Below are 20,250 nucleotides of genomic sequence, written 5' to 3' on the forward strand. Positions count from 1 at the left end.
TTCAATGCATCTTAGTCACTAAATGATGTAATGGGGAACAGACTGGCTACAGCTTCACCTCTACTTACTGTTCTATTTATGAAGACTGATGACAAAAAACTGTAACAGGCAAATAAGAAAAACAGTATGAACGCATCTACAATCATATGGAACAATTACGTGTCACAAAATGTAACCACTTGGAAATTCAGTCTGTCAAAGAACTGGACATTTAATTATTATAATCATTCTAAACAAGAACTAATTGAAACTGAAGATTCACTTGTATCTAGAATTCTGCTTATGAATTTTAAGTATGTTACCTATTAGGATACAACCAAAGCTATGAAAATCCAAACAAATTACTCTCCTTCCAGTAAGCCTTCCTTATGCAGTACAGGCATGCTCTCCTTTTTTTTTGAGGCATCTGAATGAATATTTCTAGCTAATGGCTAAATTCTTTACATATTCCTTGCCTCTTTGAATCTAGATATGGAATACTTTGCTATTCCCCTGGAGAATGGATTTATTTCAGGATGAGAAAAACTACGTCTACTTTCAAATTCTGTCTCTTCCTCATGCTTTCCTGCCATCACTTATGAATGTAAAAGTTAAACTACCTAGAACTATCTAAGGAAATAAATTTAATTGCACAGATATAACCAAAGTATGCCCTACAATAATTGCTACTGATTTATAAGTTCCATCCTTTCACCTTCATACAACCTTGATAGTTACTAAATTACAGTTGAAAACACACTAAGACATAATTTACTAACACTGTCCTTTCAGCTCACTTATCATTGGGATCAGATTTATATTTTTATGTTGTACTGTATGGGAGAAGTACCTCAGACAAATCCATAGAATCATTCAGGTTGGAAAAGACCTTTAAGATCATCTGTATCAGTTGTAACATAGGCATTTTCTTTCTATGACTCCCTAGGTTACATTCATGATGTAAATTCATTTAAAACAATTTCACATATCTTAATGTCATTAAGAAAGTCTTATCCTTGATGCACCGCAGAAGTACAGGTGTGTGTTTTCACAGATTTGTGTCAGGCATCAGATCCTTGGGAATCCAAGGTGCATTTCAAGTAGAACCAAATCTTCTTTCTTTTTCTTGTGAAATTAAAATGTACCATTCTGTATAGCAAAATCCACGTTCAGGAACTGCAGCCACAGTTGAAAGGAAAAGTATTGTCCTTTTTGCTGACTAGTTCTGCAACTTCAAAGAAGTCAATAACATCAACACAAAAAAGGGTCTCTGTGTAACAGCCACAGAACAGTTGCACATGTTATTGTTCTGGTAGTGACCCACAGGTTTATTCTTTGCTACCGTGTTACCTATAAAAGAAGAGGAAAGAGTTACCTACACAGAATCGATCAAACAAGGATAACAACATGTGTTTTGTTGCTGTAAAGGAACTGTGCACACTAATACATCATGAATGAACTTGCCCCAGCCATACCTATATACCTTGAAGAGAAGTAAATCTGTATGCAAATGTTAATTACATTATTATTCAATAGTATAAAGAAGATTTGCAGATAAAGAAACAGCTGTTCACTATTAGATTTGCCACCAATATCTCATGGAAACCTCCTTCTACTTTATTTTGCTTAGCATCATTTTCAACACCAATGCCTACAGCACAAGTGTACGACTTACATCCCAAAAGCTCATTCATGCAAACTGCTACCCATTCCCAGTGGTCCGTCTTATGGGAGGGAACTAGGGATCAGGCAGAAAAATGGTCTGCAGAGGGGATGAATTGTGCTTGCAGCAGAAGCCACTCCCAGATAGCACTTCTCCCATGGCACCCCACGGTCTCTTCCACTTAAAACCATACACAGACTCAGTCAGGTGCTTCAGGGATGTATGTGCGAGCCTTCATGCACAGAGTGCACAAACGCAGTGGATTTGGCTACACGGGGAGGAGGGGTCATATCAGATTTCCCATCCTGGGAACAGATGAGAATTGGCAGCCTGCAAGGAGGAAAGCTTTGTCAGCTCTGCTCTGTAGTGTTTAGATATGCTACAAAACTAAACAGATACTCATCATAAAGAAGTTTTATTTCGTTCCCTGAGGTAACTGATGTAAGATACAAGCTCTTTGGTTTTTAATGTTTAACTGTCCCACTCAGCTACTAACTATTCATCTAAATACTGAGTAGCGTCAGGAGTCTCCTGTGCTTCATATGCTTCAAGTTACTCTAATATTTTCACAAAATGAAAAGACAGAGGACTTAAAATTGATTAAATGGCATTTCCTCTTTCAGTGTATAATTAACCTGTGGAAGTCATTGTCCCAACTAGCACTGATCCCAGGGTCTTAAAAAGCTTTAAAAATTGATTAGAAATTTAAATGGTAATGAGATCATCTTTGGTACATAACATAGAAAAAAAAATTAATATGGAATGGATCTCAACTCTCATGTTGTAGACATAAGTCAACTATTAAATTGGAAGAATTTTATGTATGCATACATTTTCTGTAATTGTTCACAAGGGTTTTGCTGTATCTGATTTAAGTATCCCAGCACTGAGACACCAGGTTGCTGTACGGTTTGGACTACTGGTCTGACAGTTCATACAGTCCTCTTTGCATAAAGTTTTAATAATGTACTTAATACATATTTTATTGATTGAGCTGAGTTTGGACAAATCTTTGGTTCATTTTTAAAATAAAAAAACAAATTACATCATACTATCCTTTTCCCTATAACTAGGGAAGTTTTATTTCCACTCTATTTTCCTTCCAGTTCAACACTGCCTGTGCCACAAGCTTCTGTTCAGAATCTGGAGTTACCATTACTCATTATATTTGTGCAACAACTGTATCTTGGCAGACAGAGAAAACCACCCACAAGACAGGCAAAATACCTACAGAGGAAATATGGATGCCAGGACAGATTTTGTAGCACCGTTTTTGCTGCCTAGCAAGCAAGCATCTACATGTAAGCTTGTCATCCAGGGCTTCCTTAACGTACAGGAGAGAGAAAGAAGTACTCGTGGGAACACTCTTGTGGATGGCCACAGTCCATCTGTGAGATCTCTCATTTCTCCCCACACAACTTTGGAGAATTCTAAACAATTCAGCATGGATAGAAACATGCCTGCAACTGAACACAATGAATCCCAGCCACAAAACCTTGAATTGTGTCCTTTCTTACTTGGACGAACAAAGAAAAACTTCATGATTTCAGACTGATTCTCACAAGGTACAATACTAAAAGCTAACTACAGGAGTACAACAACTTGATGATAGTATGACAAGTCCTCAGCTTTTAGAAATGCCACTACTACTGAGGATACAGCTATGTTAAATCTCAGCCTCCAAAAGTAACTCTTCAGGGTTCACTTACTAACACCACAGGTAAATGCAGAGGAAAATCTTTCATGGGTCAAAACCAAAGTACTTAAAAACATGAAAGTAATTATTTCCCTGAAGTATCCATACATAAAACACATACAGCAAACAATGGAAGAATTTCTAGCAAAGAGTAATTAAAAAGGGAGGGACTGAGACACCTTTCTGAGGGTTCTGCCCTTTAAGGAAATCTGCCTGTTCCCTTCTCTAACATGGCAAATCGCTAGTTAAAGGTTAAGACTCTCTTGTGCCATTTCAATGTAACGTTTAACCACTAACTTCGTTATTCATATCTACATTTATATTGTTGCCACACTCCAAGACCCCTGTCAGAATCAGGATCTCCCTTATACTGTTGCTAACCACATGCACAAGAAAATACAATCCTACCTTAATATGCTCAAATCTAAAACAACACAGGGTAGTGAAAGAAAAACAAAACAATACAAGGAAAATGAACAGGTTTTATGTCAGTAATACAGTAGAATGATTCACACCTAAGCGCAAGGGCCAGTTGTTTGGTTATCCTTTCAATTAAATACCCCTCAAAGAAATCTCTTATGGTAATAAAAAAATCAATGCAAAGTGCATTGTTCCACATTCCAGCAAGGTAGAGGAAGAGTTTAATAAAACATTTGCACTCATATTGCTACACCCTGCCCTCCGTTAGACCCACACAAACTCACTGGAGTTGATGAATTTGCACAGGTCTAATTGCAGGCCAGATGATTTGTCCCATTCTAGCTTTACAAAGACATCCCTAAACTCATCAGAATGCATCACCGCATTCTGTAGTTTGCTGGTTGCAATATTTGTCATGGATAATAAAATAAATGATCCATGCCAAATTTGCCCCTCTATTAGTAAACCCTCACTGCCTCAGGCTGCCTCTTTTCACTGTTTAAGAGCAAGAGTCATGAACACAGGCTACATGACTCATGTGGTCAGTTGACCTCAGTGAACTAAAAGGCAACTGTTCATAGGAAGGAAGAGACAACGGCATGAATGAGGTCTTGACACCTCAGGCCTTCAGTCATCAATGCCAACACAAAGTTCTTTCTTCTACCCTTTATCCCTCTAGTATCTATTGAAGGCATCAAGGATATTTAACCCCAGCTTACTCTTTTCCAATAAGGTCCTTCTGGTATAAATTGCCAGCTCTCTTCTGGTATATCCAGAGAGGAAGTTGTTTTATCCAATATCTAGAGCTCCTACTAAGCCAGTCTCACCCTTCAGTGTGATGCTACACTATCCCTTATCATATATGAGTAGTTAAAAGTCAGTGCCTGTGAAAAAATGTAAAGGCTGAGGGTAATCCACATCTTAATAACTGACTGCCAGTTACTCATACTGATTCTAGAGTGTGCAGGTCAACTTTCAGGTGTAGTACCCATCACAGGAGGACAGTAGGACCTAGGCACACTATAGACTACATTTTTGGCATTTGATAAATAATTTGATAAACTTGCAACAATTCTTCTGACCTTAAAAACAGGAATAGGGTTTTTCAGACTGGTTGGTTTGATCAGATTTTTCCAGCAAGCCTGCCACTGTGCAGTGTCTGTAGCTGGACTTTAGACCACCGATATCACACCACAGCTGCCCAAAGCATCTAATTTTCTCTCTTTCATCCAGAAATTAGTATAGTTTTCACTCCTTGGAGTGGCCATTATTAAACAATATTTGGTGTCAGTATTTGCTTATTAACTCAGACTGTAACCTAATCAACCACATTCATTCCCAACTAGAAGAGGCTGTAAAGGGAAAAGCTAAGCATATGTCTTTCCTTGCTATTGCCTGCTAAAGACTCCTGCTTTATGATATATTTAGATATTCAGTTTGCTAAGACTTGTTGAACTTCAATGCACTGAACTCATTTTAGATTGTTAAGCAGACAGAGGACATGACATTTTCTCTCTGCTGGCCATTAAGAAATAGGATGGCATAGCAAAGTTTTATTTTTAAAATCAGGCCTTCTACAGGATGGCCTGTAATTAGAAATTATCTGAACCAGCCTGATTTCCAGTGATGCTCAGTGTCCCACAGTTCCCACTGACATCAGTGCAGATTCTCAACAACTCCCAATGCAGGCTACTTCTTTCAAAAGCTAAAAGGGCTTTCCAGTAGCACAGGAATCTAACTTTAGGTGACACTGATAAAGACCTTGGATCCATGTACTCAGTCTGAAAAATTGAAGAATTGATCCTGGTACATGGTTATCACTCGAGCACCGGTCACAACGGACTAGTTTCTTTCGCTCACTAGAGACTGAAGCAGGGCCTTCTTCAGTTTGACTCCAGCATCCAATAACTTAACTAGGCTGGCACTGAAGGGACAGTTCTGACCAAACATTTCCCTCTCTGAGAACAAGTGCATTAATCACCACTTTCAAAACATTGAGGAGTCCAGTACTGGTGCTCACACCCGCAGATGCAATGGAATAAGCAAGTGCTATCAGCAGACTGCCACCTTTAAATATAGGCGATCTCTGTACTTGCCTTTGTGGTTTTGACTTTATTTCCACTGCTGCAAGACCAACCTGAATAGTCTGGTAGTACTTTACAGTCCTCTCCATCCAAACAGGGGTTCATATGACACCACCACTTCTGTAGGACAATGGAAGCTAGAAAAAGAAATAGGAAAGAGAAACAGAATGCAATCATTTTTTTATTACTGTTGGGTTTAGTAGGGAGGTTGTCCATGCAAAGTTCAATTGTTTGATTTCAAAAGGTAGAACCAAGTTATTGTTTTAACAGCTAATCACACTGATAGTATTTGAGCTAGAAATGTGGGTAGAAAACATCACCAGCACACAGAAGGGTAAATGCCATATGCAAATGGTGAAGACAGGCAAGCACCGCCAGAGACAGAGTCCAGCATTTGAATTAACCTCTGGAAGTTCTGTCCATCTCCACTGACTACAAAGATGACTTGCCTCCTTCATTTACATGCTTCAGCCAAGTACCTGCTGTAAGGTGGAATGAAACTAAGGCTTCTTGTTTAACCTGGATATGCATATGCAAGACTGGACGAAGAAATGCCAGTTTCTCTCTTCACTGGGTGAGAAAATAAAATTGCACAGAGACATAAGCATGTGAGGTCTGTCAGCAAATAGCGCAGATAAGAATGTGGAAACCACTGAAAAGCATTAGATTATTAACTTAAAATCTGCTTGCAGTTACACTGCCAGTTTTGCAGTATGTTTTGGAAGACTACAGTAGTACACCTTAACTGTGCAAATGTATTAATTTTCTACCCTTAAGCCAATTTCCATTAATAAGACCTTGCTTGTTATTTTTAGAAGCGTAGTCATGAATTTATAACACTGCTGTTAACAACAGATATACTCTTGTACAAACAGCTAAAGATCTGCATCCATTTCTCAGTTTTGCATTGTTCATGGGATTCATCAAAACCCAGAAAAATCTTATGAAATATATCAGCTCACAATCTTACATAATCTAAATTGGATTTAAAAATAAAATATGGCTTAAAATGTTGATTTAGTTAGTCTGCATTATGCTATTATGTGCACAAAATATTGAATTGCATGCTTTAAAAGATACCACATCCAAAAGCGATGAACAAAAATAATTTAGTCTACTTCTTGTAAAGCACTTTTTTTCCTTTTAATTTTAAGGTAGATTCGTACTTCAGCAACCTTCAAATTAGGGCGACAAGCAGGCAAGCTGACATCAGAATATTGCTGAAATGTTCATTCAATTACTTTTGTTTTGCACTTTTGCTCTAAGCTTATGTGAAAAACACTATGAAAAATATACTTCTGGAACACCAGTTTGGCTTTTATAAACTCTTCTTTCAATCTCATAAAATTATAATATAAATGCATGATTCCCTTCACTAGTCATTTGGAGCTTAGATCCTTTGCACTGATGCTGATTGATTATTGACAAAATGGGTGAAACTTAACTGTACTTCCTAGGAGGTGAGCGATCATTTCCACTCCAGACATATGGTCCAGTTATCTATTTTATCTATTGTATCTCTGCTACTTTTAAATTTTGTTTCAATTTCTATATCACATTTATTTCAGGTAAACATGAGCAAGTCTAGAAAGCCAGATTCAAGAAGACTGGGAGCATGTGCAGAGGTCCCTGAGCAAGTAGGAGATCCAGGTAGCAAGCTAGCTGTGTCTTCAGAGCTCTGCTTCAAAGCCAGTGAGTCCTCCTGGGAGGCCTGGCTACCGCATTATGCAGCTCTGTACAGCGCTGTTGTGAGTGTGGATGAGGTGGCATGCCGAGGCTTTGCCTGCACTCTGACGCGTGAACATGGTCTCATATATTTAGTGCTGCCCTAAAAACATCAGTTCAACTTCAGACCTTGAAAACCACTTCTCACTCACCTGTCTCCTGAAGGCACCTAAAATTCCTTGTGCCTCGGTTACTCTGATAACTCCTTAGATCTAACCTTTTTTATATTGGTTTGGGTGCAATATGTTTTGAGACCACAGAAAATGCACCAAACATAGCAGGTTTGTTTTATTTACACATCCTTCATCAACCTGCTCCTAACACCTGATTAAAACAACAAGCATTAGTTGACCAGCCAAAAGTGCAGCAGAGGAGTGGGTTCACACAGCATTCTTGACCAATTGTGCCCATGCAACTTCCTGGTCCATGTGGACCATGTGGAACTGATGATAGTGAAACTGGCCCATCATCTCCAGTACCATCTTCCATTAAAACAGTCATAGATGTGAATGGGAAACATTGCTGAGTCAGTCTGTAATTCTAACAAGATCCACAAGCTCTTCAATAGACTGCATATTTCACCTTCTATTCATCTCTTGTTTAGACACTTTCATAGGAAATGACTCCTACCCTTCTGTTGACTGATTTCTATTCCGTGCAGATAACTCTCCTCAGAGGTATGGCAACACTCTGAAATACTTAATACAGATCTCATTCCATTAGCTTCCAGCAAATCCTCAATTCTTTGCTGTAGCAATCCGCTAATGCTTACATCCATTTTATGTCCAATTTCTTTGTAGTTGTAATGTCCACTCTGCTGATCTATATGACCTAACCAGCTGTAGCTGTTTGTGTCAAACACATCCCTGAGACTAGTCCATTAACATTCTCCATCAGAGCCTTAGGGTCATCTTCATAGCCAGAGTTCTTTAACTGTTGTTGTCCCTGTAACTCTGCAACCCACTGGGGGATGTAAAGGCTCCCACTTCTTTTCAGATTGAGGTTTCAAGAGATGACTTTTCTAAGAAATGAGAGCAGCTATGTCACTCTCATGCACAACCACCCTCATGAAAGGAGAGGCGACGACTTTAGTTTGACATTAGCAAGCTGATTTGCTGGAAATCAGCCAGAAATCATGCCAGAAATAAGTCTTCTCCTGACATCACTCCCTAGATAACGTGACTCCATGGAAACAGTAGGTTCATAGGGAGTAAAGACAAAAGGTGTCAATACATCATCTCATCCTGCCTCACACAATTCATTGTGTTGTGTCCCCAGTTTGTTTGGCTACACAGTGTCTTCCAAGCCAATCTGGAACAGGTGAAGAAAGAAGCTTCTCCCATTGTCATTTTTTTCTGACAGTTAAACAATCTCAGCATGGAACACACAGCCTTAGTTTTCTTCCTCTTCCCACCTCTTCTGTTGTGCTTTCTTCTTCTACATTACACCACCTGTTAACAATCATCATTCTCTCCCTGTGAAGGTACTAAACATGCTGCAATCCAGTAACTTTTCAATCTTCTGCCTGATAAACTGGGCTGATCGAACTTCTCCAGTTTCACACCACAATGCATTTGTCTTTATTAATGCAGTTATTTCAAACAGCTTCCACTTCCTGACTATGCCATGTGACTGCCTTGGGCTTGTCATTAATTACTCCTTTGCCCCACCGGATGAAACCCATACATGTTTTTGTCAGGAGAGATTCTATATTTGCTTTCAGGTCACTGCTGAAAATGTTGCAGAGTGTCAGGTGTAGAGCTAAGCACTGTGAAATCCTGGTAGGTATGTGCCATTTGACTACCACTTCCTACTGATGACTCTGGGGAGAGATGTGTTTTTGAGGTATGGTAGGTAACTGACACTGAGCAGTGCACACAATGGCATATGGTTCAAAATTAAATAGCTTAGAAAAAAGAAGACTTAAATTCTCAAATGTATTTAGGAACCAAATATTTAGTTGAATAAATTATACATTATCTTCCAGGGTAAACTGGAAAGCCTGGGCTTACATGTATTAAACCTAGAAACTATCTCTATTAGTTTTGAAAACTCCTCAGAAAATGAAATCAGTTGTGTCTGGCAAATCTTTTTTCAGAAAGCCACATAAATTCTTGTGATCTGTACTCCAGGATTTCCTTGCTAATTGGATACCATATCAGCTTCTCAGTTACTCGCACAGGACTGAGATCAGTCTCAGTTGTCCCCAGGTATCCAGACCATGGATATTGGCAGAATTGACAGAATACTAGTGCTCTTCCAGAATACCCCAGGTATTCTGAAATACATTTTTAATTACAACTGACCAGAGATCTATTAACCAGCTTCTTAGGACTCTAAACTACCCAGGGTCAGAATTAAAATAGAAATAAAAAAGTTTAATCCCAGTAGATGTTGGTTAGCATCTTTTCTAGTTAACAGCAAGTTAGAAAGCACCTCTCCATTCTGTTGCTTACAAAAAGAACTGTGATACTGATCTGCCTCAGAATTAACAATGTCAATATTCCACGCATTATGGGCCAACTTTTTTTTTTTTTTTTTTTTTTAAGGATTTCTGTGTGTTCTACTTGAACGAGCAAATTCTTACTGTCCTTAGTCTGGACAAATACAGATGTCTTTCCTACTCCACTGGATTAAGCTTTCTTCCATATAAATTTTCAGTACATGATTCATTCTACTGTATGTTTCCTTTTATCCTTTGAATACTGACACAGCATTAGCATCCTTTTGAATTCTCAAGTATTCTGAAATCCATTCAAAAACAGTGGGAGGGAAATCTCAGCTATTTCTTCTTTTATCTATTTCTTATGTATTGATTTTTTGTTTTCTTGTTTCTGTATGCTCTCTTCCCTTCAGTCTGTAACCCAGATGGGCTTTCAGCCAAAATTGTCTTTTTTCTTCATTGCAGCTCTTTGGCCCTACAGAAAAGTCTTAAACAATTCTTTAGTCTCATTCACAGCTTTTCCAGTCTGAGTGCTCCCTCCTCAGAAATTCTCGTACTAATAGAATTGCCTGGATGGAAGATGATTTGGCTAGTGATGATTTACTTAGGGGCATTTAACACACTTAGCTAAGATAGCTACTCTACAGACAAAAGTTATTAATGTTTTATCTTCTTGGCAGTAGCTGTTAGACAAGCTGGAGGTACTTACTCAAGGATGTTTATTTCCATAAAGAAGATGGGTATAAACAAAATCTCATGACTACTTTAAATGCAATTTAGTCATTAACAGAAGAACGGGTTGACCTAAGCGAAATTTTCTATAGCTGCAATCAAGTGGTGTAGCTACAACTCAAGGCAGGGTATACAGGCTGTGTGGTATGTCCTCTCTGCATATTTAAATACTTTCTTTCATATGTTCTGCTTTTTTCTGAATTTAGTGGCTCACTTTATTTACAGCAACATTTCTCAAAGTATCAGATGGGCCTGTGCTTGGAAGCTCAAATAATCCCCAGGAAAATAAGACGTGCACGGGTACAGAAGAACGAGCCTTGGTTTTTTTGTTTGCCAATGCTTGTCAATAGCTTTCACAACTAAGTTCAAATACACAAATGACAGAGATTCTTGTTGGATGCATCCAAAATCAATTATCTAAGTAAGTGTGTTATCATGGGCAAAGGATAAAAAAATATCCTGACCCAAAGACTTCTTACCCTGTACTCTCATCTAGGCTATGACGAGTGATTTTACTGTGCTTGTAAAAATGCTAGAAAGATCTCAGTCTATAACAAACATTGATTTTCACCTTCATATCCTTCTTTTTAAATGAAGTACTTTGACTTCTACTACCAATATTTAAAGTTTCCAAGATGAAAGACACTGTAGAAATGCAAAGCACTCTACAAATGTCAGTTAGGCCCCACAACACAGCATTACTGCACACCATGGAAAAGGACAGATTTGTAGCAATCAAGGCACTTAAGACTTTCACTTTATGTATTTGCAAGATTTAACTAGATTTTACTTTCCCTTCTGCACCACTTCAACATCTTTTTCTTGGAACTCACCTGGATATCTATAATTTCTTTCTGTAACACGAGTACTTAGTTTCCTCCTTAGCACATATCATGAAAAAAATGTCACTACTACGTATAGGTGTATGCCTGAATGTAATTATGTAAACATCCATTCTGACGTGGCAAAATAGGGGGCCTTCCTGAAATTTTGGTAGCTGTGAATATTGGTACACATATTCACTACCTCTTTGAGCAGAGCTTAGCCTTAACCATACAGTGTTGCTCCAATAAATCATTGCTTTAAATCTGACCTTGTCTAAAATTCTTTAGCATCTGTCAACCTATCTCAAAATGTAAATATCCAGCTGGCCTATGTCTGTATCCTGAAAAACATGATGATGGGCTTTATAAGTCTATCTCATGGCCTATATATACAAAAGGGCACAATGCCCAATACTCATTAACAAGGAGCTCTGTCTAACAACTAGGCTCTACCCCCACCCAAATTAACAAACAAGCTGTCACAGGAACCCAGTGGGATCTAGGTCAGGAACCCATATGCTGCAAGACTGAGGAATCTAAGGAAAAATACCCAACTAAATTAAAAACCTGTAAACTACTAAAACCAGATGTGTAAATTTCAAATGAGAAAGGGTTATTTTAATTTCATTTTTTTAATTTTTAGTTTAAAAAAAAAATAATCCCCATGGGTTATAGCAGAAAGCTATTCAAATATCAAGTTCAAGTCCAGAACAGAATGGTAAATACATTCTGTCTAGACTTTGCTAAAGTCCCAGACCTTTGCAATCCTCCATATTCTGTGACAATCTATTTCTTGCAGTAGTCTTGATTTCTCATGGAGCATCTACAATCTATGACCAGTGATATGCTTGCCTGGCCTAAAGGAAAGCTAGAATCGACTCATTGTTTCCTGGGTTGTTAACACTAAAAGAGAAATCAGACCTTCATTTTAAAATAGTAGGAAGCAGCAGCCTTCTGTAAAATCATCATGCAGATACCGACAAAATTAATTATAATTATTTAATTATGTAACTATTCATTTATTTAGTCAAGAAAGGAAAATATTACATTCCAATAGCTTTATAAAGGCTGCTACTCTGCATAGAACAAGAAATAAGATCCCATTTACTCTGTCCAATGGTCTTTTTAGTGCTGCCCAAGACAGCTGAAACACACAAACCCTGAAAAGTTCACAGGCAATGTTGACATGAGAGGCTGATTTCATCCTATTTACTGTTGTTTTCCAGCATGATTTGGACAGAGTTATTTTCCTTCTGAGTGTGTTTAAAGAGGCTAAAATCCAAACAGAACTTATTTTCTAAATCCAAATATAACATACTTAATTGTATCTGCTGTAAAAACTACTAAGCGCTAAGCTACTTTTACTGAGAATTCCAATAAGAAAAATCATCAGTCTGTGTATGACTAAAAATGTGTAGTCTGACACAAGTGGATGGTAATTTCTGGGCACACACTCAATGAATGAGAACTACATTGTTTTCTTATTTTGTCCAAACACAGCTTATCACATCAGTAATTTGAGGGTGGTCAGTCACTTGCACAGGCTCCCCAGGGAAGTCGTCATGGCACCAAGCCTGTCAGAGTTCAAGGAGCGTCTGGACGATGCTCTGTCATATGATTTAGTTTTAGGTAGTCCTGCAAGGAGCAGGGAGCTGGATTTGATAATCCTTATGGGTTCCCCTTCCAACTTGAAATATTCTATGATCTGAGGTAGGAACTAGAGGTACCAGCCACCACGGGCATGCCATGCATGATCAACAGCACAGAGACAATCGCTGCCCTAATGTAAATGATAACTACTATGGGATAAGGTCTGAAGTTCAAAGAAAATACTTTAAAAGACTACTACAAGCCAAATGCTCTATAAAATCTTCTCTTTTGGTTAGAAAAGTAACTCTGTGCTTTGGGCATTCCTTCCCTTTAAGCTCAGGGCAAAATATAGGCAAATTAAACAGCCCTGCATTCAGTACAAAAGTGCTGGAAAAGAAAATTAAATGTATCAGACTGAAATATGCAAATTCAAGACAAACTGTTTTTGGCTTCCACAGTGTAGAAGCCTACTGAAGGATATATGTAGAGTGGGAGAAAACACATTTAATCCTGAGGCTAAGGAAAGATAGTTAGAGTTTCCATGCTACAGCAACTGAATAACACTGACTGTAGTCCCAGATGCTTGCAAAAATAAGCGAAGCATGCTAAAGCATTACCCTAAGGGGTGAGGGGGAATCAAAGGCTTCCACTTTAGAAACCAAAATCTTACATTCAGAATATTTTGTCGTATTTAATTTCAACTATACTTGAAGAAAAACAGCTACTAAAATCTTTCAGCAACTATTTGGATTGACTGAATTAAGCTTCTATGGTATTGTGCATTTATATCTTTCTATCATAGAACGACAGTGTCACCTTTGCAATCCTTAAGCGGGTTTAAAACAATACCTGACTTTTATTATGTATGTAAAAGTATTTCTGCTGTTTGCTGTGTCACCTAAAAATACGGAAGGTATTTCTGATTTGATGAGAAAGCTACTTAACAAATTGCACAGTTAAAGTTGACTGTGTTTCTGAATTACAAGGCATCTTAAATAAAGAGTTCTCAAAAGGGATAATAGGTTAAAAAAATCATACGTCGCATGTATTTAGTTTTATGTTTAAAACTAAATATCTCTGTTATAAAAAAAACTTCAAAATCCAATTTTTAATCTATTTAACTTGAAATGGTTGCAATTTTGTGTGAAAAAGAATGAAAACAGTAGGGTCTTGTTTATGAATTAATGAAATGGGGAATCTGGTAACTTTTAACTTTTTCTAAAAAAAAAAAAATCTGTCTTGGAGTGAATTTTAACTAAGTTAACAACAAGAGCAGCTGCCTCTCCAGGGAATAAACTCTGCTGGTGGAACAGGAAGAAGGGTAACCCACAGTTTCTGAACTGCTGGTAAATCAGAGTGGAAAACGGTGGGGGTGAGCTGCAGAGCGAACCTCAAGGATGTGAGTTTTATATAGGCTCAGAATGCCTGGTCAACATTACAGTCAAGGTAAGATTTTAGCTTTAGTGTATACAATCCATTTAATTTCAAACGAGTTATACTGTTAAAAGCATAAAGCTGGCAATGTTGAGCTCTGTGAGGATTTCAACATCTAGCCAGGAAGGTGATGGACTAAGACAACTGTACCATATTTTTCCTTCATCAGGTAGGTGCCCTAACTCAGACACTGTGTCCTGTGCAGCAGTATGCTTGCTCTGCTCTCCAAACTCTAATGTGTTAGAGGTTACAACACACAAAACTGAATAGACATGGGGCATCATTGTAGCACTGGTGCCCAGCATAAGAGTCCATTAGGCACATAAAATGGTGAAACATTCATGAAGAGAACAGTTCTCAAAATCAGATGTCCCAGCACTCTCTGCATGCCCAGTCTTAGGGCATTTTATTATTATTATTATGGCATTTATTATCCAGTGAATTTTTAGCCAAGCTATTAAGTCTAAAGACAACTGGAAGAGTTAATATCATAAGCTTGAATTTCTTGGCTTTTGCTGTTTTCAGACTAGTTTTAAAGGAGAATTCTTATGCGAAAAAATTAAGAAGTTTCACTGGCACAGACACGAAATGGACGAGTACATATATTAAGAGGATTAATTACACCCAGATTTATGCACAGACTCATTACTATCAATGCACAGAGATGTTTCCAAAATTAACAAAAGGAAGGATTATGCTTTTGAGGCAGTGGGAAGTCAAGCAATCAAGGAGACTAAATTTCTCAAACAATCTTAATGAACCATGAGTGAGCGGGAGACTGCTTACCTTCCACGCATGAGGGCTGAGCCCTTGTTGTACCAGCCACCTGCCCTGGGAAGCAGGAACACTTGACTGTTTGCGATCGTTCTTCAATCCGGTTCTTATTGCAGCAACGATGCACTGCCACAACTTCACATGTCCCCTGCTTGACTTGGTGCTGGCCTAATAATTGCACAGATAAGTGATGAAGAGCAAAACAAAACATCAGTGCATAAAGAAAAAGTGAGTTCGTACAGCCCTACGAGATACTGAATCTCTTGCATGCCAGTTTAAATCCCAGGAAGACAAAGGGGCAAAGCATCTTGTAGGATCTGGTTTATTCCCTGAGTTTGTCCTATTCTTAATAATAAAGATTAGTTCATCATAGCAAGTCAATTTTTCAGTCTATCTTCTGTGGCCCTTACAAAGCCAGGGGCAAAAAAGGAGATTGGAGTAGTCAATTAGATGGATTAGATAAGACGACATGCAGAGACAGAGCACACACCTCCTTCCTTTGGTTTCCTGTCTCACATTAGGTTTTATATTTAATTCTTTCCCTTCATAAATGGACACAATGGACAGGATAATACTTAATGCAAGGGAGAGTTATTTTAAATAAGTATCTTAAAGTATTTTTATCTTTAAAAAGTAGGGAAACTTTCTAACATAACAACACGTAAGCACTGCTTGCTATGTCTAACATTGCAGGTAGGCTAAGATTAACAAGGTAGGCTGAAAAGCTGTCATAGATAGTCAAGTTTTGTCAAAAAAACCCAAACACCAAAACACTCACCAGCTATGTGGATTTCCTGAGTTCCCTCCCAGACCATTTTAAAGAAACCTGTGATAAAGATTCTACCCTATTGTTTTCCTCTCAAGTGCCTTTCCCCACAGTCCACTGTCCCCTATTTCTCTGAGTTTATTTTTCCCTTCCTCTCCTTTCCTTGCTCCTCCATTCACATCTTAGCTCCACTACTCCTTGCACCTGACCAGTTTCCTCCACTGCCAGATTTACTCTCTGGCCTGCCTAAAACCCTGTCTCAGTAACCCCACTTCACAAAACCCCTCTCCTCTTTGCATAAGTCATTTCCATGCCCTCACTTTCCTGAACAGCCTTCAAGTGTTTCATCTTGCATTTGTCTCGTCTTATTTAGAGTAGAGCCTTGGATGGCTCTTATCTATGTTTGTAAAGCACTTTGTAAATTAACAGCACTACAGAACAGGGTGAGTTTTTTAATAAGTGAGCTAGACAGAGAGACAACACTGAGAATAATAAAAATATTCACCATCAAAGCAGTACAGGCTCCTTATACAAGAAGAGACTACAGTACAGATATTGGTGTAGGTGTCGGTAATATCAAAGGCACAGCAGACTAAAGAAAGGTGAAAGGGAGACCACTCTTCAGAAACAGAAAATCCTCCAAGTGTCAAACTTGGAGGATTGTCCTCTTTCCTACTCACTCCATGCTTGCCCTGTTTTGGTTTTGTTTTTACAGTATCTGTTACTAATTAATACCAGACACAGGATTTTGAGATAGAGAACACCTTGGTCTGATGCAATATGACCAGGCTTACATCCTTATATATGAAAACTTATTGAGTGATTAAGATCACTGTAGCTTTTGGGCAGAAATTTTTATCGGTTGATTAAGTGGGAAATCTTAACCTTCAAAAGAGTTAGCAATGAAATTTAGTCTTCTAAGGGGGTTTTCAAAAAAAAAAAAAAGAGAGTATTAAAAAAAAATATATATATAACTTTTTTAAAGGTTGGCTTGGCAATATTCCTTTGCTGTGTGTGTTTTGGTTTCACAAGTATTTCAAGAACAGCTAAAGGGCTGCCTGACTTTTGTTGCCAAATTTGTATTCACAGCCACCTCAGTGGACAAGAAACTATGTATATGCAATCCTGGAAAGGAAATCTAGTCTTCTATTTGTGCACTCAACATGTAAAAAGAAATTATATATATAGAAATGTGTTTTGGTTTTTTTCTGACAAAAAAGCTACATCGTACCTTTAAGCAAAATACGCTACAGCACAAAAATGCATAAGGTATTTTACAGCAAGTTGGAAAAATGTTGAAGACAGCATAAAAGTATCTTACATAGCTACTGTAATAATTTTATTAGCAGACAGAATTTTCATACAAGTACCTAATACCTATATCATAATAAACATGAAAAAAATGAACACAGGTACCAGCTTGTAGGACAGTGGCTTTTCTGTAAGTCAGTATGGAAAATAAATATACAAATAGAGAAATTAAATTGGCCATGTCACTTGATTCCAAAGTATTGTTCTACAAAACACATCGCATGATGATGTTTGGAGATAATAAGCAGATGGCCAGGGGTTCTGACAGAAAAGATTTTGTAAAACGAGGTTGTTCATTTAAGAGAGTATATTTATTTAAATTAATTCATTATGAGCTCTACAGCCTGAGACAAAACTCTTTGGAGTAAACAGGGTAAATTTCCATTGGTTTCCTACAGTGCTTACAGTGGTGGTCCTGCATTCACTAGAGTCAACAACAAAATTTCTATTGACTTCAGGAGAGCAAGGTCAGTTTGGACTGTCTCTTGAGAGGAGATTTTATAAGGGAAAGAAGAAAAAGCCAAAATTTGGAACTGCTCAGGCCACATACTTGCGTTCGCCATGTATCTCATCTGAAAGACCAAGCAGCCAGGTCTTTTTAATTAAAGTCATTATTCACTAGTCATCAGATGCCAAGATAAGAGTAGAAGCCTTTTTTTCAGACGGTACATCATAAGGATGGACTAGATCTAGCTCCAATGATCAATATGTAGCTGAAAGAATGTCTATTTTCAAGCTCAAATACTGCTTCCTCTAGGTGAACACTCCTGTTAAGTCAATACCAAAATAAATCAAACAGGTTGGCCCTAAGCATGCAGCCCAAAAAACCTGGGGCTCCCTTTCAATTATCTTGTTTGAATTTAAAGCAGTGACAGTGCTCGCTTGAAGTGCCAGGAGTCAACAGGCACACAGCTGTTTGCAGAAGGCAAAATTAAGTTACCTCATAAGTGCATCCTTTGGGTTAGTAGCTGGTTTACTTGTACATTTATTCATGCTTCGCAGCTACACAAGCAGGTAAGAGCAGGTGTCCCCTCTTCATCTGCTGGCAGGGGTAGGATGCTAAGGGTTGAAAGTACTTCTACCATGCAAAGGAAGACAGTGCTCTCCTCCCCTGTCCCTAGTGCACAGCTCTTATGGAGTATAACAGTGAAAGGTACTAAAAAGCCAAAGACATCTGCATGCATCATTTGCATTAATTGGATTGCCCTTGTAATAGTCTTTCCCTCCTACATGTTCACATCTATATTTCCTCCTGCTTGTTCACGCAAATCTTAACACTTTTTATTCTGTTGAACACCATACACATTACTTCTTAATATTCAGACACATCTGTGAACAGGTGCTGAACAAATGTTAAGTGTTAGCATTTGTGTCCCATTTTTGTCAGTGTTCAGCAATCTAGAGGACAAGCACTCAGTTTGCAGAGTGGCTTTCAGATTTGAGAAAACTCACAGAATATCTTAAAAACTAACCACCAACTCAGTTTATTCTCTGCCTAGATCTACTGAAACCTGTTGTATCTACATTCAGGTGCCCAAAGGCAGCAAAAAGAAAAAATATAAGAATACTCTCCTGCACATTTTAATCTCCATTTTGCACTAGATAAACCTTCATCTCAGGTTTAAAGTACAAGCTGAGAGCATAATGACAGAAAAACTCAAGAACAGCCATAAAATATTTTATACTCAATGAATTCTCAGGAAGCCAAGACATTAGAGGAGCAGGGACGGAAGAATTTTTAAAGTGTAAAGATCGCAGTAAGTGAATTCTATGCTGGACACATCAGGAAAGCTGTTTCAGGGAGAACTGCAATGAAAGATAGGGAGAAAGCCCCTTTGGGCTCACTTATAAAAAGCCCATAAATCCATAGGTTTTCACCTGTAAACCTATTCAGATCTGCAACTTAAGGGCTGTCAATATTTGCAGTTGAAATTCAGTTACATCTTCACATTTAAATAAGAAAACTCTCCAAGGAGAAATACATTTTATCAGCAACAGTACCAGAGGAAGGTTCCTGTCGTAGAACACCTTCTGCATACCGAAGAGGGAAGGTCTGCCAGCCAGGCACTGTGGAGGACAGGGGATGAATGTTGAAAACTATGGGGCTCTGGGTTACCTCTGATCAGGAGTCTGGCACATGTGTTGCTCTCCATATCCTCATTTCTTTACAGCTTCGCTTCCCTAGAAACACCAATATTATTCAAGTTCACTAAGGACACTTTTCCTATCTCTCCGTACAGGGCACAGACATAATGGGATAGCGCTCGCTAAAGGAAGCAGCCTCCAGGACAGCTCCCTGCTATGAATTTTGCTGCCTTCCATAATGAGATACCTACAGATAACAACAGACTTCAGGTGCCCAAGCCCAAGATGTCTCTTAATGACCTCAAGGACTGGCCACACAAAGGCTCTGTGACCACTTCTTTGTTATCTTTCCAGCCCAGAAGATGGTAGTGTGTAGAGCTGCTAGGCAGCCTTCACAGTTTTCAGAGAAGGCAGCCATCACCTCTGAAGAACAAGAAAGCACAAACTAAGAAGTTATCAGGTTTGCACATTACAAGCCAGCACAAGTGTTGTGAGTAGATTTGACTAAACACTGAACTGTTTATTCTCAGTTTAATACACTTTTTTCAACTAACATATTTGACAAGACCTTATTTTCACTTTCTTCATAGAAGTCAGGGGGCAGATATGCAATATGATAACGCTTCTAAAAACTCTTTGAAATCCTCAAATGAAAAGAGAGAAATACAATTATTGTTAATAAAATACCAAACATCATAGTCACCTAATTCAAAACTACAAGGAA

At 38.3% G+C, this 20,250-nt stretch overlaps 1 protein-coding gene across 1 annotated transcript in view; it reads right to left on the reverse strand.

The window, feature by feature from the left end:
- LOC141928079 (chemokine-like protein TAFA-4) overlaps nucleotides 1–20,250 on the reverse strand; it is a 131,239-nt gene that overhangs the window by 49,512 nt on the left and 61,477 nt on the right. Inside the window, exons 4-5 of the mRNA XM_074835742.1 lie at nucleotides 15,377–15,532; nucleotides 5,855–5,979 (exon numbers count right to left, since the gene is read on the reverse strand). Coding sequence (XP_074691843.1) covers nucleotides 5,855–5,979; nucleotides 15,377–15,532 — 281 coding nt within the window. The remainder of the gene's footprint in view (nucleotides 1–5,854; nucleotides 5,980–15,376; nucleotides 15,533–20,250) is intronic.

This window comes from Strix aluco, chromosome 11 (genome assembly GCF_031877795.1).
Source record: "Strix aluco isolate bStrAlu1 chromosome 11, bStrAlu1.hap1, whole genome shotgun sequence".
NCBI classification, from domain to species: domain Eukaryota; kingdom Metazoa; phylum Chordata; class Aves; order Strigiformes; family Strigidae; genus Strix; species Strix aluco.